This window comes from Otolemur garnettii, unplaced genomic scaffold, assembly GCF_000181295.1.
Source record: "Otolemur garnettii isolate 467f Iridium unplaced genomic scaffold, OtoGar3 scaffold00044, whole genome shotgun sequence".
NCBI classification, from domain to species: domain Eukaryota; kingdom Metazoa; phylum Chordata; class Mammalia; order Primates; family Galagidae; genus Otolemur; species Otolemur garnettii.
Genome location: NW_003852439.1, coordinates 3,956,798 through 3,975,024, shown reverse-complemented (window position 1 = coordinate 3,975,024; position 18,227 = coordinate 3,956,798). Strand labels below are relative to the sequence as shown.

Below are 18,227 nucleotides of genomic sequence, written 5' to 3'. Positions count from 1 at the left end.
GCCGGCCAGCCGGGGGGCACTGCCTGCCGGGGCGCTGGTAAGATGCCCTTTCGACTCGCGCCCGCGGGGAGGGAGGGAGGCCGGTAGCAGCAACCCCACGCCCCCCTAGCCCTTGAGCCCGGGTCATCAGCCTGGGTCTCCGCAAACCTGCTGACTCCACATCTCTTCTCTCTGGAAGCCGGGTTGGGTCCCCGCCAAGGCTCAGGGGTCGTGGGTTGCCCCATCCAGAGACCGAGGACTGCCCCCGTGGTGTCTGGGGGAAGTTGTCTTCTGTGGAGGCGCCTTGGGGGTTACGGAGCCTGGCTGGGTTCCTGTTTCCCATCACTCTTGCTGGGCACCCGACTTGCTCTATGCGTGTGAGTGTCGGTGCCTCGCTCCCTGTCTGAGTGCGTGGATGGTGCCGGATTCTCAGCCGCTGTTTCTGGGTGGTTCTCGCAGCTGCATCTCTTTGGTCTTTGCCGAACTGGGTGCAGACAGCCGAGCCTTCTGTTTTCCCTGGCTTGCGATGGGATCTGGGATGGGTGTTCCAAGCCCCCAGTTAAGACTCAGTCTTGGGTGGCTGGTCTTACTTGGGTCTTCTGTTTCTCCTGGATGTGTGAGCCTCCGTCTTTAACCTTGCCGTCGCCCATGCCCTGTCTGGCTTTACCTCTTACCCATCTCCAGTTTCAGGGCATGGTCCCTTCCTCTCACTGGTTATCCCTGTCTCTCTGTCTTGTGTGTGGCCGGTTCCAGGCACCAGCTATGTGTGGGACACACTGTCACTGACTTTGATTCCTGTGGGTTTTCCTTGCCCTCTTTGGGTGCAGATCTGGGACCAGCTGGGTGGGTAGGGAGGAAACTGACTTGACTTTCTACCCTGTCCCCAACTTCTGCAGGGATGCATTTTACATTTTCTTTGAGCTGCCCTGAGGAGCTAAAAGCACTGGCTGGAGGCAGGAGGTCAGTGTCCCCAAGTGTTGGTCAGGGTGCTAGCTCCCCATGGGTGTGAACTTCTGTCTTAAGGCATAACCAGTGTGTTTTGTTTCCATCTATATCTTCATCATGCCAGTGGCCTGCAGGGATTTGCCTAGTCTCCAAAGGACATCAGACACCAGGGGAGTGGTTTCAGGATCCGTAGGACTGAATGCATTTCTCTGTCATTTGTCACTTCGAGAGTCCTCACAGTGTGATGCTTTCTGATCTGCTAAACTTCTTTGGAGTCTGTGAAGCCCTCTCTGCCGGGAGTACATTCTTTGTGCTTGCAGGCTGAGCCAGCCCTGAAACGTGATGTGATGGCATTTCACATTACGTGTGGGTAGCAGGGAAAATCTTTCCCTTGTTTGTGGAAAGTGGCGTGAGATTACTGATGGAGAACCAGCATCACCAGTGTCCTGCGACCTCATCTTTACAGGGAAGGGTATTCTGAAACACTGTCTTTGAACTCCTGGAGTTGATAGTAATGTGTTCCGGTAGAAATGCAATTAGAAGTTCTTTCAGCATTTGAAGACCCACTGAGAGTTGGGGTGGGGCGATGGATTGTGGCCTGTTGTCCCAGTGTAGGAACACTCAAGGTGGACGTGGAGGTGGCAGAGGCTTCCTGTATCCTTTACAACTGGGATTCAGAAGGGTTTCAGAGGTGCCCTTAGGGTGTTCATACCACCTGTTGAAACAAGTGAAGAGAGGGAAGGAGACAGACTGGTTAGTTTCTTCATAGGTCCCTGACAGTCTGAGCTTCTATGTACAACCCCTTTTGGTGCATTCAGCTCTGTCTTACTCGCTCACGTCCCAGCTTGGCCACGGAGGGGTTTGTGGTTGGTGGAGTAGATGGATGCATGCCGTTTTCCTTTTTTATTCCTTTTGGAATTCCAGTTCCAGCAGCAGACTTGCTCTGCTTTTCTGAAATTCTGCTTCCATCTGCAAGTTCCTTTACTCTTCTGCAGCCCACACCTTCACATCCTAACGTCTCCATTTCTTCACCTTCTAATATAGGCATTATGTATTTTCTTGTCTTTTCTCTCTCTCTCTCTCTTTTTTTTGGTTCCCTTCCTTCCAAGTAGTTGTCTGCCATGCTGCTGTTGACTGTTGTCACTCCTGAATTTGTATTTTGTTTTAGTTGCTTGTCTCTTTGCTCTTTCTGCTCTCCCCCACACGTACGCCCTGGAGGGCTAGATCCTGAAATTGAAGCACAGACTGGATTGAAGCTGGCTGGACCCTGGGGTCTGTCCCTACTCCAGCTGTGCCCACCCAGCCTCTGCCCTCTCATAGAGCTCCAGGAGACCAGAAGGGGGCAGGCTGTTCCCAAAGTCCGGTATAGCTGGAGCTTGGGTTGCAGACTAGGAGAGAGGACCAGACAGTTTCGCAAGCGGTGAGGCCCCTTACAGCATGTGGTTTGTTTCCAGACCTTGCCGGGGCTGCCAGCATGATGCTTTAGAGGGAGATTCAGGAGAGAGACATTAAAATAAAAAGTCCCTGTGATTTTCCAGATGGCTCTTGTAAAGAGCTGGTCAGGCACATGCTTAGAAGATGATGCTTCACGTGTGTGCTCTGGGTGCAGGTTGGGGTGGGGTGGGGTGGACAGCAGTGGTTTTACATGGCCTCCGGTGGTGGTGGGCATGTTGCAGAGAGTGTCAGGCGGGCATGGCGTTTAGAGCATTTTCCAAACCAGACCTTTTCTGCTTCTTTATGCCTGCTTTCTCAGAGCTTCTGCCCCTGTTATGTTTCAGGAATTGCACTCCAGGGGAAGGACTGGATTGTATTTTGGGTCCATTTAAGAAGTCAAGAAGAAACACCCAGTTTTTCAAGTAGAGTCAGAGGGCATATCCATAAAAGATTTGCAAGTTCCCCTTTTCCTCTCAGCCTCTTTCAGAGCTCTTAAATATTGGAATTATTGGGTGGATTATAGCCAAGTTTTGTGGCTGCGACACTGGTTCTTTCTCTGAGTCTCCAATAAACTGGATTTTACTGTCATTTCAGAATTTAAGAAACAGATGGGCTCACTTAGAAAGGGAGGGGAAATCTGGGGGCAAGGGACAACTGTCAGAAAAATCAGCTACAGGTTCTAAATAGATTTCTAGATTTTGGAGAAAATGAAAGAGAGCTGGGTGTGTTAATGTAGTGAATGTTTATTTTGTTTCCCTTTGGTGAGTCTCTTCTTGAAGTCCTCACTTTCATTGCTTGTGCTGTTAGATAAACTGTTACTCAGTAAGTTCCATTTAAGAAATCTAATTTTATATTGCTTTTGCCTTTCTCTGTCCCCCGCCCCCACAAAGTAGAATGGGGTTTCAGTATGATCTGACCCCACTGAAATGTTGATTTTTCAGTAGAATCCTCATACTTCACATTACTCAGATAACTCAGGACTTTTTAAAGACTTAGACAGCGACATTGCAAGACTGGTTCATTAGGTCCAAATCGCCTCTAGTTCTAACAGCATCAGAGGCATAGCTTTTCTTTCTATTCAGATGTTTTGAGACCAGAGAAAACAGGGGGTATCTTATTTATTGATGGTTCATTTTTCACAGTGTCGGTGGAGTTTTATTTTGTGTGAGTGATACATTGCACTTACTATACAGAAATAGGCATTATTGAACAATATTTATCTTACTACAAATGTTGCCATCTGTTTAATCATATACTGGAAAATGTAAATAAAATAAATAGAAGTTATATACATAGGTGTATACATAGTATCAATTCTATTTTATTTATATACATGTATATGCATGCGTATATATTCACTTTCCTTCCAGTCTTCTAACACTATGGACAGTCTCCCTTAGTTCAATTTTCATCTTCCAGGAGGTTGGGTGGTCAAATGCTTGCTATTTTTTGGATAGGAAGCCAGATACGGCGTAACTGCTTATTTACTGGCAATTGTCCAACTTTTGGTCCACGGTCTTAATAGAAAAGGAAATTTGGTGGCTTGAACTAAAGCCATCGTTGCTTCATTGTTTGTCCCCAGAAACCAAAAATATCCTTAAGGATATCTCTGAAGTGAGAGTCAACTTTTACACCCAGAGCTGTTGTGATCAGTGGGGTCATGGATCTATCTGTGTTAGTATTTCAGTGCAGAAAGACTTAACACGCACACCTGCTGGACTGCACAGGTGAGGGGTGACCTCATGCCCATCTTTTGGGTGAGGCTGCCCTGGGTGTCGTCACTTTTAGCAGCTCACTTTCCTTTTCTTGTGCATTTCCTCATTTCTTTTTTTTTTTTTTTTTTTTATTGAATGGTAACTATGTACATTAATGCACTTCTGGGGTACAGTGTGGGGTTTTCACATGCAATCTGAAATACTTCCATCAAACTGGTCAACACAGCCTTCATGTCATTTTCTCAGTTACCGCTTTAAAATGTTCACATTCTACTCTTAGAAAGATTCACCTGTACCCCTATAAGGTAAACCTCAGAAGTAATCCCTCCAAACCCCCTCCCTCCACCCATTCCCCCCTCCCTTCTCCCTCCCACATTTCCTCATTTCTGAGGACCCAGATCCCAGTCCACCAGAAGCAAAGAGAAACTACTTTGGGGAAGAAAAAAATTAAATGAAAAAACCAACCCTATCAAAACTTACATTTAAGGAAGGTGTGTGAGAACAGGAGGCAGAGTCGCAGGAAGTGTGTGCCAGGCCCTAGCACAAGTGAAAGAGGCCTCCATGGAGAAGCCTGGGGTCTGAGAGACCTGGGTCCACATTCTGGCTTGGCTCTTTCTTAATGAGCAAATAGAATGGGAATTGTAACAGTAATAATGCCTGTGTTACAGCGATGCTGTGTTAGGCACTTTATTTATGGATACATGATGGTATGCATTTTGGGAGTACATGTGATACTTTGATACATTCATATGATGTGTAATGATAAAATTGGGATAAGCAGGATATCCATCCCCTCACACATCCCCCTACTTTTTCTTTTTACTGGGGACATTAGAATTCTTCCCATCTAGCTAGTTTGAAATATAAAATAGATTATTGTTAACAATAGTCGTATGACTGAACTATCCAACACTAGCTCTTATTCCTTTTATCAAACTGTATTTTTGTGCCTATTAATCAACCTTTTCACCCCCCTTCACCCTTTCTCTTCCCAGCCTCTGGTGCCCACTAATTTACTCTGTGTCTTCTTGAGATCGAGTTTTTTAGTTGTCACATATGAGTGAAAACATGCAGTATTGGTCTTTTCTGTACCTGGCTCATTTCATTATCTCATTATGGCCCCCAGTTCCCTCCATATGGCTGCAGGTGACAGGATTTCATTCTTTTTAGTGACTGAATAATATTCCATCGTGTTTGTATATTTTCTTCATCTTTTCATTGTGTTTATACATTTTCTTTATCATTTCGTGAATCCTTAGGTCGATTTTATGTTTTGGCTATTGTGAATAATGCCACAGTAAACATGGGAGTGTGGATACCTTTCTGAAATACTGATTTCCTTTACTTTGTATATGTGCTAGTAATAAGATTGCTGGATCACATGGCAAGTCTATTTTTATTTTTTTGAGAATGTCCATACTGTTTTCCGTAATGACTATTAATTTACGTTCCCACCAGTGGTATATGAGGGCTCCCCTTTCTCACATCTTCGCCTCATCTGTTACTTTTTATCTTTTAGATGAAAGCCATTTTAACTGGGGAGAGGTGATATCTCATTGTAGTTTTGACTTCCTTTCCCCTGTTGATCAGTGATGGTGAGCATTTTTCATAGTGCCTGTTGGTCATTTACATGTCTTTTTTGGAGAAATGTTGATTCAGATCTTTCATGCAGTTTTTAATTGGATTATTTGTGCTTTTTGCTATTGAGTTTTTTGAGTTTCTTATGGAGTCTATTAATATATAGAATTATTTGGCTATTAATTCCTTGTCAGATGGATCGTTTGCAACTATTTAATCTCATCCTGTAGGTTGTTACTTCATGTTCTTGAGAGTTTGCTGTGCAGAAGCTTGATATAATCTCATTTGTCTGTTTTGGCTGTGCTTTTGAAGTCTTTACCCCAAAAATCTTTGCCCAGACCAGTGTCCTGAAGTGTTTCCTAAGTGTTTTCTTCCAGTAGTCTCATAGTTTTGGATCTGATGTTTAAGTCGTTAATCCATTTTGATTTAATTTTTGTGTATGGTGAGAAATAGCTTCATTCTTGTGTTTATCCATAAGGGTATGGTTATCCAGTTGTCCTAGCACTACGTATTGAAGAGACTGTTCTTTCCCCAGTGGCTGTTCTTGGCACCTTTGTGAAAAAGAAGTTGGGTATGAATGTGTGGATTTATTTCTGGGTTCTCTATTCTGTTTGCCAGGCACGGTGTTAAACCCTTTATGTGTGTTAACTCATTTAATCCTTCAAGCTATTGTACTGTTAAATTTCAACAGGCAACCGTCATGGTGCTTAATATAACTTAGCCTTGTTTTAGGTGTTTAGTGATATTAACTCATTCAAACCTCATGCTGTACTGAGGAAATTGAGGCATAGGAGCTTATGCAACTTCCCCAAGGTCCACAGTTATAAATGGCACAGCTGGGATTTGAACCCAGGCAGTTGATGCTCTGAACTGCTCTATTCTGCAACCTCACTTTTGTGTCTCGTGAGGGTCTCCAAGTTTGTAATCACAGAACTTGTATATATAAGGGGATATACCGTAGTTAGCTGTGTCAAAATGCCCAATGTCAAGGACAAGATTTTATTTAAAAATAATTTTCCTTTTATATATTTAAGGTGTATAACATATATTTTTTTGGCCGAGGCTGGGTTTGAACCCACCACCTCTGGCATATGGGGCTGGCGCCCTACTCCTTTGAGCCACAGGTGCCGCCCGGTGTATAACATATTTTAACATACCCATCCATATGTATAGATAGTGAAAGGTTAACATAGTCAAGCAAGTTAACATACCCATCATTTCACAGTTGCCCAATTTTTGTGTGTGTGGCCAGAGCACCTAAAAGCTAGTATTTTTGCAAAAACATGCTGAGTATAATACAGTATTATTAAGTGTAGCCCTCATGTTGTACACTGGGTCTGAGACTTGCTCATCCTCCATCCTGTGTATCTGCTCCTTTGGATTGTTTGACCTACATTTCCTTCTTTCAGGACGGGATTTTATGGGCCTGGAAAAGAAAGTATCACCCTGTAGTGAAATATGCAGAAGCCTGCTAGGGAATAATGGAACTTGAGCTGCTGTGTTGTCTGGGGAAAGGAGTTTTGAGTTCAGTTCTCTCTGGCCGGAAGAAAAAGGGCAAGAGATACGGTGCAGGTTTCTTTGGCCAGTGGACATGTCCTAACCCTCTCTAGGGCTGGCTCACTGGGGAGCCACCACTTACTTGTACCCGAGAGCCTGGGTGAGGCGGGCCATTGCAGCGAGAGCTATCTCTATGAATACACAATCCAGATCATCTTGTCGGTACTTCCTTCCGCCTGCAACAGAAACTACCCGTTTGCCCGCAGTTGCTTGTCAGGGCGTCTGTGCCCCTGTGGTCCCTGTGGTCCCTGGGTTAAGTTGTCCCCGCCCCCATTGGAAACCAGAGCTGTTACAAAGAAGTTGTTGGGGCTGAGTCACCTTAACCCTGATTATAGAAACTGGCATTATTCGTATCAGGGACCGGGGGCCCTAAGCACCTTGCCGGATGGAAAAGGGTGGGGTCCAGGGTCAAGTCTTTGGGGCATGTGTGGGGTCTCCACCTTCACGGCCCCCTGAAGGCAGGGAACTGGATTTGTTCTGTCTCAGGCCTGGTTTGTCCAGGCCAGGTGACTTCTGGCTTATCTGGACATACAATCCAGGCCCCTGTGTCAGTGGGCGCTAATGAGGCAATGTGGTAACAGCTGTTTGCTTCTCCTTCCAGGGAATCCTTTGCTGTAATCCTTGGCCATGAGGCTTTTGTTGTAAGCCTGGTTTGTGGAGCCCAGAGATTGATGCAACTGTTCTGTACCCAAGGGGTAAAAGTCTTATACTGTGATGAGGAGGAGGTGGAGGAGGAAGAGGATAATTTATTTTACTGAATGTTTACTCTGCACTGTGGAAGGAGTTTAAAGACATGATCTTACTGAATTCTTATAGCATCCTACAAGTGAAGGGCTATTGCTGTCATCTGTACTTTCTGATTAAAAATAACGAAAACTAAGGCAATGAGTTAGATGAAAATTAAACTGAAGAAAAGTGGCCGAACTAGGAATTGAAACAAAGGCTATGTTCTTAGTCACTACTGATTCAGAGTCAGTAATTCCCTTGGCCGTAACCCCTTTTACTCCCCTTCCTCCTGTCTGTTCATGCAGGCACGCATCTGTCCATCCATCCGTTCATCCATCCATCTGTCCTTCCATCTAACCATCCATTCATCTATCCACCTGTCCAGCCACCTTCCCAACCATGTATTCTCTACTCCAGCAGTCAGAGTGTGCTAAGCCCTGTGCCTGGCACTGGGACTACATTGGTGAACAGGACAGATGTGCTCCCTGCCCTCCAGGAGGACCAGCCTGGCATGCAAGAGTTAGGGCCCCTGCTCGTAAGTGTCTTGTCCACAGAGCTTTCTCTCACACGCTGGCCTGGCTAACTGCTGACCCTTTCCCCCCACGGTGGCCTCTTGGATAAAGGGAAGGTGGACACAAGGTATAGTGTAATTCCAGACCTTGGATGTCCTCAAGTCTTCTGCTATCCAAGAACATTCCAACATGAGGCCTGGGCCACCCCACTCATCTTACAACTGAGGAAGGAGCCGGAGATGAGCGGGCTGTCAGATGCATGAGGACTGGGAGGCAGGTCATGTAATATTTAGGAAGTGGGAAGTGCTCTTACATCATCTCTGTGTGACCTGGGCATGTCACTTCATGTCTCTGGGGCTCGGTTTCCTCATCTAAAGCACAGGGTCCAGGAAGGCACCTACCTTGCAGGGAGTGGTGACATGGGGCAGCTCTAGCCCTCAGCAACGCTCTGCTCTCCCTCCCTGAGGCAGCCACGTCACCAGAGATGTTTGCCGGGGGTTGGGGGGGTTGGGGGACTCTCTCAAATTCATAGCCCATGGGTACGTGTGGTTTTGCCCACACTGAATTTTAGGATATAGAATAAACAGGCACTGATATTTAACGATATGCCATAAGACAGTGTGGATTTTTGGAGTTCTTTTCAAAGTCACAATACCCAGCAGTACTGGGCTTGCATTCTTGCTTGGTGTTAAGTGGCCAAGCTGAAGAGTGGTTGTGCCCAGACCCAACAAGTCCTCAAGAGTCCTCCCAAGATTGCTTGGGACACCTGAGACTCCTACAACAACCTCTAAGCTGTTGAGTTTACAACCCATTTGGAAGACTTCTGTGTTCACTGTGAAGAGTTAAAAATAAGCATCTGTGGTTACCTTATTCTCATGTGGCTTATCGACATTGCTTATTTACCTCTGACTGCCTTTGTCTACCCTGGGCATGAAGGAGGTCCCCCCTCCCCACCCCCGCCTCGCTTGCCGTGGATACCCAGAATATGCAAATTCTTGTGAGTATTGGGCCATTTTGAAGGCACATGTCCTTGACAGAAATAGAATCATGCATTCTGCAATTTGGTATGCCAGTTTCCCCTTTCCGGGGGTGGGGGGGGAGTGTGAGTACCAGGCTGGTTTGAATCAGCTGCCTTCCCCTCTCGGGGCTCACCAGGACCTTGCCCCCCAAGAGCATGCTTTGGGGAGTTGAGAGCTTCTAGGGACAAGGGGCAAGTGGAAGGGTGGAACATTCTGGAGCACCTTGGCTCCGTCCCAAACTCTGTCAGGGACGGACTGTGACTTTCATCTCTGTGTCTTTTTGGCGTTTCATCAGATGATGCTAATAAGCCTCCCTCCCTCCTGCCTTCCCTGGGTTGTGAGGATTAAATCTGATAAACAGATGAGAAAGCGCTTTGAAGCTCAGAAAGCCCCATGTGAATGTAAGATAGGCTCATGTCTTAGAGTGGAGGAATGTGGGGTGTTGGGACCTGTTAATTGTGTGCCCTGCCTCACATCATCTGGGGTGCAAGAAGTGAATGAATGAATGAGACCCACCTAAAATTTCCCACCCGCTCATTTATTAATTTAGCAGGAACTGGGTGAGGGTCCACTGTGTTCCAGGCCTTATGCAAAGCAGAGAAAGACAAATGCGACTCTGTCTTCATGCAGTTTATGGTCTGGGGGCAGGATGCCCCCCAAACAAAGCAAACAACTTTAAGAACAATCAAGTTGTTACAAGTGTAGTGAAGGAAACAGTTGGGGCTGCTGAACAAAAATAGGGGGCTATGGGCGGCACCTGTGGCGCAAATGAGTAGGGCGCCAGCCCCATATGTCAGAGGTGGCGGGTTCAAACCCAGCCCCAGCCAAAAACTGCAAAAAAAGAAAAAAAAATAGGGGGCCGTGGGCGAGCATTTCTTTTGGGTGGGGTGGGCTTATTTTACTTATTTGGGGGTGGGGATTTATTTTGGCCAGAGTAGTTCCAAAGTAGCCCCAGGAATCACGATATACTGGTGATTAAAGTTGCTGTGTGGGCAGACATTCTTTTTTTTTTTTTTTTTTTTAAAGGCGCAAGCAGAAATTTATTGAAAATTTGGAGCAGAAATCTTCAATGTACTCCACACCACCTTTCCTTTGGTTGCTTAGGAGCCAACAGGTTATTGAAATTGCTTGAGACAACCTAGTCCAACGTTGGAAATCAAAGGGAAAAAATGGTAACTAGCCTCTTACAAAACAAAAATTAAAAAATGGTAAAAAGGCATGAACACTTTCTGCCTTAATTTCAAACTAGCACTTACTGTTCTTTGGCAAAACCAGGGAATAGAGAAACCTTTCATCAGAACTACTAATAAAAAAAAGTTGATAAGATGATTTTGGGATTTGGTCTTGCTGGAATTAATAAATTAAAATATGAAAGGAGGATGATTAAATCAAGGGCATTAAACATTCCTAATGACATGCCAAGCTATTTCAGAAACAGCCACCTGAGCTTCTTCACAAGTGGGCCTGATGTAACTCTGTGGCAGCAAGAATCCATGATTGCCTGTATCTCGAAGTTCAATTGTAAACGAATATTTGACGCCCAAATCATAGATCCAATCATCTGAACCTCCAGGAGCTAGGTATAAACTTTCTGAGCCACTGCCATATGTATACCTTATATTTTTGTGAATGTTCTTAATAGCACGAACTGCTTCACTGGCCACTAGAGACAGCTCCTCGTGGTCTTTGCTTTTGATTTTGCTGTAGGAATATGGAAACAGTATCTTCTGGGAGTATGAATGCATGCTGATGTAAGCTTTAATGTGGTCAGTATTTCTTCTCAGGAAATTAGCCACCGCCTTCACTTCTGGTTCTGACTCAGGATAAGGTCCACAGTAGATTTCTGAACACGAAATATTTGATGCGCCTTTCTCACACCAGTGTCTGGAAGCGAAGTTCCTATTCAGGTCTGTTCCAATGCAACCACTGTTCCCGTGAAGAGAACGGTTCTTTCTCCACATTCGATCCTTTTTCCATGTGTAGTCATAACCATCCACATTAATCAGTGGCATAACGTAGAAATCCACGTTATTCAGAAGATTGGTATACCTCTCATTCATTCCATATAAATAGGTTACCTATGGAGTCCTGACTCTGGGGCATCTCCTGGAAAGAAGGGGAGAGGGAGAGGGCTGGTGTTGTTCTGTGCCGACTGTGGTGCCCGCGTGAGGAGAGGGGAGTCAGCTTGGGGGACACCAGTGCAGAAACCCCCGGCACGCCATCCTGAACGGCAGCTGCAGGCAGGGCGCCCTTGACTCGCCTCCAGACATTCTTAAATATAACAGCTTTTATGTACAACATCGAGTCAGTTCTTAAATTTTGCATATGTTCTTTTAACTTTTTTTTTTTAACCAAATGTACTATGTATACATTATTCCAAATGTGTGGCTCAGTGAATTTTTGTAAACACCAGGTTAATTTAACCCAGACCAAGAAACAGAGCATTGATGATATCCCAGAGGCCCCTCTCCTCTGCTTCTTGGATTCTTGGGTGAACATTTTAAGGAATTGTCAATAGCTGTATATTTCTTTAAATGTATATTGGGGAAAATATGTAAATAGGACCGGTCAATCAAAACGGCAGCTTCAAGATTCTTAATCCTTAGCATGCAGGTAAAGTAGGATTTAAGTAAAAAGAAGTTAGTTAACAAAATGAAAATGTGTAAGTACTGGTAGGAAACCCTACCACTTCTATTCCTAATTCTGGTTCCAGCTTGGTTAGTGTGAGACAGTTAGGGAAGGGCTGGAATGGCCAAGGTTTGGTAAATGTCAGCTTTAACCTATCTGAAGATCCTTTGCTCCTCTGGTAAATAGGAGGAGCTGTTTTCTGAAGTTCAGATGGAGAAGATTTAAGTAAGACATTAGGGGAAACTGTGCTCTGGGTCCATCCGAATGGAAGACCTCATCACAGGCGCTCTCTGGTGTTCTCACTTGCTGTCAGGGTGGCTCCTGTGGTTAGGGAAAGTAACCACCCCAGGGGACGCCCTGAGCCCATCTTCTGTGACTGAGTTCTGGGTGTTATAAGTGTGTCTTTTAGATTCAGCGCTGTGCATTTGCTTCCTGTTGGGTATTTTAGTCCCCCGTGTGTTGGACATGAAATTAGCATGCTGAATGGGTCCCCATATGGGCCCATGATGACTGCATTAGCTTGACCCTGACCCGAGACTCTCCCGTTTGGAACCGGGGTAACAGAACCACAGTATAACATTTGCAGCAATTCAGAAGGGCAATGGAGACAGCTAATCATTTCATAATGAGCCAGGGGGAGAAGAAATAAAAGCCAAGAGCTCAAGGACGGAATGATAATTTTGCAAAGTCTCAGCACTCAAACAGGCTCCCGTTCATAAAATAAACAAATGCTTTTGGTAATGGAGAACTAATGTATACATTATTTAAGGATAGTATTAAAACCAGATTAGATGGATCAAGCAACACGGCCTTTCCCTCATTAAGCATCCTTTCTTTGGGGATATGGAAGAGTCATTCTCTTTCTTTTTCTCCCTTTTCTTCTTCCTTGTGAAGTGCAGCTTTATTAATTAGAGATGTGATGGGACATTTTTGTTTTTTCAGACCAGTGGCTGATTTCTGTTTATTTTTTAATGTAGAACCGTGCTTTGCAGATGTTCTCCTTGAAATAAAAGCCTATTCATTGTGTTTCTTTCGCTCTCTTATCCCCAGCACAGAAGGGGCGGCTGTTAGACATAGAGATCCCCGTTTGCTTGTCAGTGGGCCTTACCACTGATTCTGTCTCTGATGTGAAATGCTCAATTTCCTTGCTTTTTCTCCTAATCCTATTGTGGGCTACGTTTTGAATTGCTGTGTCTAATGTCCTTTTATTTCGAAGGTGAGGTGGAGACAGGAAGACAGAAAACAGACAGGTAGAGACGTAAGGAGAAACATCGCCTGAGGAAGGAGGCGCAGAGAAAGACCAGGTGCTTTGTGGGTGGACCTGGGCTAGATTATTAACTCTTTTCAGGTCTGGAGGCTATTTTGGCTTTCTTTTAGGGTTATAGACAAACAGACAGCAGCATCCTTTGGAGGAAACTGATTCTTCATTGGCGTGAACAGGTGGATATAAACTTCCAACCAAAGTGAGCACTAGAACGTTCTCATGGGGAACATGTAAACCAGAGGCAAACCTGGCTCTTGGTGGGTCAGGTCTTGGCTGCAGATGGAAATGATGGCACCCTACAGTCCTCCTCTTTTCTGATTAAAAAAAGAAAAGGAAATTTTTGAAGTTGTCATTCAGTAACCCAAATCAGTGATGTCAAATCAAAGTCCAATTTGAAGTGCTGATGAAAACATTTGAAATTCTGGCCTACGTTCTCAAAGAGGTGACAGTTTGAGTGAGGTGAGATGTGTCTCTCCTTCCAAGTGGGACATCTGCTCTCTACTTTGCCACTGGGCTCACCAGGCTGCTTTTTGTTGTGTTAGTTGCAAGACCAGTGTTGGGAGCTGAGTTTACAACTCTCAGCGTCATAATAATATTACAGCAATAATAATAACTGCTGTTGTCCATTAAATGTCACTACCTGCCAGGCACAGTGCTGGCATCTCATGGGTTGTCACATTTAATTATCACCGCGGCCTTATGAAGTGCCTGCTGGTAGATTCTCACTTACAGATGAGGAGGCCAAGGCACAGAGAGAGTAAGGAATTGCCCATGGTTGCAACAGTAGACAGTAGACTTGGAATTCCAACTTAGACAGCGTGACTTAGGCTGTGTCAAAGTCCATGCCTGTGCTGCTCGGAAAGTTTTAACAAAACTCTTCCCATAGTTTTGCAAGAAAGTTGGTACTGTTTGCCCATTGTATGGATGGAACCACTGAGATACAACAGTGTGTGAGTCACCCAAGATCAAACCATGATGTGAAATGCTCAAGGTGACTTATTGCCTGTAAAGAGAGGACAGGTGTGCAAATGACTGGACATGAACATTTGGTGACTGGCTCTGGTGTCAGTCCCCCGCCACTCTCCTTGCATGCAAAGCAGAGCAGGGGTGGCGCCCTCTACCTTCTATCCATAAACATGCATAGTCTTACAGCCGAGAGGTAGCATCTAAAGTGTAATATTTTGATAAGTTGCTGATTTGTATTAAAGTAATAATTACGGCGATAATTACAAGCACAGATTTCAGTGAGACTCAGCTGCTGACTGTGAGGAAAAGTAATTAACTGCATATTCTCTGGAAATCAAATAGAAGCCAGGCCTGGCCTTTTTCCTTTGTCAGGGTCCAGTGTAGGTTTTGCTGCAGGTTGAAGGCCACGTATTTTGCCCGGTGCTGTTTAAGTTAACACTATTGATGGCAGATTTCCATGCAAGGAGTGGCTGGGAATTGGGTAAGCATCATCTTTTCTCATAGACCCCCCCCAAGGAAAATAACCTGGCCGGATTCAGATGGTAGCACCATCCCTTAATCCACAAAATACACTCCACCCTAGAAGCAAACACAATAACAGCTAGCAGAGAACAATTTAAGTCTGCCTTTTATTATTAAATATTCCTAAATAGTCCAGCACTGGTGAATCCCTGGCCACAGTGAAGGAGCTAATGTGACTTGATTGCTGTGGTTTTCTTCATACTTCTGTGTTTGAAGCTAGTTAAGTTGTAAGCTACCTTATTTTAAACTTGCTAAAATTCTCTTGAAATAGAACAAACATATGGAAAAGGGCACAAATCATGAATAGACAGCTCAGGAAAGTGGCCACACCCAACTAATAACCAGCTCCCAACTCCAGAGTACAGAATATTAGCCGCCCCTAGTCCCTGTCGTGCCCACACTGACCCCACACCTCCAAGGGTCACCTCTGCCAAGACTTGGTAACCCCATTGGTTGCGTTTACCTCTTTTTAGAAATGGAATGTGATCTGTATGCTTTCGTTCCTATTTGGTTCAGGTTAAGGTTGTGTCTGTGAAATTCATCTGTTTTTAGGGGTTGGCAGACCACAGCCTATTTTCATGTAGCCTGTGAACTAAGAATTGATCTTATATTTTTAAATAGGGGAAAATTCCAAAAGAAGAGTAATGTCTGATGACATGTGAAAATTGATGAAATTCAAATTTGTGCTTTCAGGGGGCAGTGACTGAGTCTGTGGATGCTATTCCAACAGTGGGAACCATTGTAATCTTCATCTCTCCTGCTTAGGGTGGCAACCGATAAGAGGCTGTTTCTACTGTACAAACAAAACAAAAACAGAAAACAAATTCCTGTTTGTAAATAAAACTTTATTGAAACATGGCCATGTCCGTTCATTGACATACCAGCAATGGCTGCCTTTGTGTGCCATTGGTAGAGCTGAAGAGCTGCAGTAAAAATTGTATGGTCCACAAGGGCAGAAATATTTACTATCTGGCCCTTTACAGAAAAACAACTGCATATCTGTGTTGTGTCATGGAGTTGTAGTTGTTCTGTTGTGTCCCTGTTTATTTCGTTGTGGAATATACCACTATTTACTTATCAATTCTGTTTGTAGGCATTTGAGAACTTCCTAGTTCGGGACCATTCTAAATAGTGCTCCTGTGAACATTCTTGAGTATGTCTTTTGGTGAACATACGCACGCATTTCTGTTGGATGTATACCTAGGAAAGGAATTGATTCAACTGCCGTGTTTGGTTTTTAAATGGCTGATTTGACAATTACATTTTAATTTGGAAGTTTTACCTGTCACTGTAGGGAGTAAAGCTTGGTCATACCTTCGTGGTGTTGAAACTATAACAAGCCCTACTTTCCTAATTAGTCTTGCAAAGTGGAGAGTCTGTAGAACCACAGTTTATAAATTGATGACTGTTTTTCCATTCTCGGTCCCTTCCAGGATTTTGGGAACATGCCCGATGTCAGCTGCTTTAGTTGCTTTTGGGAATGGTGCCATCATTTAATTTCTTATACCCAAGCCATATCGTCCAAAGTGCTCTTATCTTTATTCAGCAAAGCAGGTCTGATAGAATTAGGCATTTTTTTTTCCTCGATGTCACTTTTTGCTTTGATTGACTTCTGTTTATCTCTGGCTGCTCTCGTTTTCTTGCTGGGAAGCAGATGAGTACAGCCCTGCATCCCCCAATAAGATCTCTAGCCTGCAGTGGTATCATGTCATTTTATATTGAAATACAGTGCTGAAATGTCCCTTCTGGGACGGCATACATTGTACATAGCCACGGCATCGGAGCACGGAGACTCCCCCAAGGAGCTGCCTTGGAGTGCCTTGTCAGCATTCTTTAGACGCACAGGCTTCTGCGTCCGTTTCTGAAGGCTGGTCACTTTCCATTTGCTGGCCCACTTTTGCAGACACATTGACAGGCCTGGGAGAACAACGTCAGGATTCCCTAGAATCTACCCGTCTTTCAGGTTTGCATGGCACTGGCTGAAAAATGACTTAATATTCTTTCTGGGGCTTGTCAGAGAGTCCTGTCAGCTTCCACATCTGACCAACCTGCTTTACCAGGAGTAAAGTGCCTGACTGTTGGAGGAGCTTGTCTTCTGGTTCTGCCTTGTGCAATTAACAAACTTAAGGAATGTCACAGAGAAGACTTTCAGTGGCTGTTCTAGTACTTTTGGGAAGAAATTTGGATTTAATGCGGAAAGGGTGAGTGGATTTGAAATCTGGTCTCAGCTGAAATCTGTTAAGTCTGAACTCAGCCTCTGGCAGCCTCAGTCTTAGTCTTTAAAATGAGGCTGCAGAGCTGGGTTGCTTTTGTGGCTGGGATTCCTGGGTGTGGAATTCTTAGGGATGAGAAAACCCTTAAATTCAAGTGGTTTTGTTCCCCATCCCCAGCCTCCAGCTTAATGATGTGTTTACTTTATTGGGATATTTACTTTTGAAAACGTAAAACTTTAGGATTTTAAGTGTTCATGGCAAGTCTTTGCAAAGGGGTATTTGTGTGTGAGTGTATATTTATTCTAGGGGATGACTTTTTCATTTAAAAGGCTGTTTTCTAAAGGTTCTAAGATGCCCTCATTGAAATTAATGATTAACTTGGCCTCAAACCTAACAGATACCAGCAGTAGAAGGCTTGGAGGCCCTATTCATAAAACAATAAGAGCTATTAAAAATTAGCTTCTAAAAGACAATCACATAGACATTTAAACAAACCTATGAAACCCTTCTAAATAACTCTTAGATCAAAGAAGAAATCAAATTTAACATTTCAGATTATGTATCGATTAGTGAAGATGAGAAGTCCTCGTATTAAAACCTGAGATCAGGTTCAGAGTTTTCCCAGAGGGAAATTGACGGCCTATTTTAAAAGGACTTTAGAGTTTGACATTAAATGAAAACCATTAAAATAATTAAAATAAAGCTCTAGTTTTGTTTTTTTTTTAAGATGAATGTGAATAAAAGAAAGGAGGGAAGGGGCATTAATAAAATTAAAGGCAGAAAATTTGTGAACGAGGGCACAGACACAGCAGTATTGATCCAGGAGGTCTCTTAATGAGCCAGCAGGACACAGTGTGGATTGAGTTGCTGTTTTGGGGTTGGAATCTGTGAGTAGACAGCAAGTTGCCCAATGCCCAGGGTTTGCTCAATGCTTTTGTTTACACTGAGGAAGATAAAGTGTCAGTCACTGTGCAGTCACAGGCTTTGTGTAACTTGGATGAGTGGGTTAGGGGACGTTCTCTCTCAGCTTTCCCACATCACCGCAAAACACAGCACTTTTCCCACACTGACCGACTTCTTCTTGCCTTTACCAGTAGTCAGGATGGTGGGGCATTTTGTTGTTTTGTGGAATATCTTAAGTATTCTCCATGTCCCCAGTGAGCCCCCCG

General features: G+C 44.3%; 1 protein-coding gene across 1 annotated transcript in view; it reads left to right on the top strand.

Moving 5' to 3' along the window:
- Position 1: 1 nt before the first annotated feature.
- The window catches only part of XYLT1 (xylosyltransferase 1), a gene marked incomplete at its 5' end in the record, with an annotated part of 316,786 nt that continues 298,560 nt past the window's right edge, over positions 2-18,227 (top strand). The window contains one exon of the mRNA XM_012805673.2: positions 2-37. Within this exon, the coding sequence (XP_012661127.1) occupies positions 2-37 (36 nt within the window). The remainder of the gene's footprint in view (positions 38-18,227) is intronic.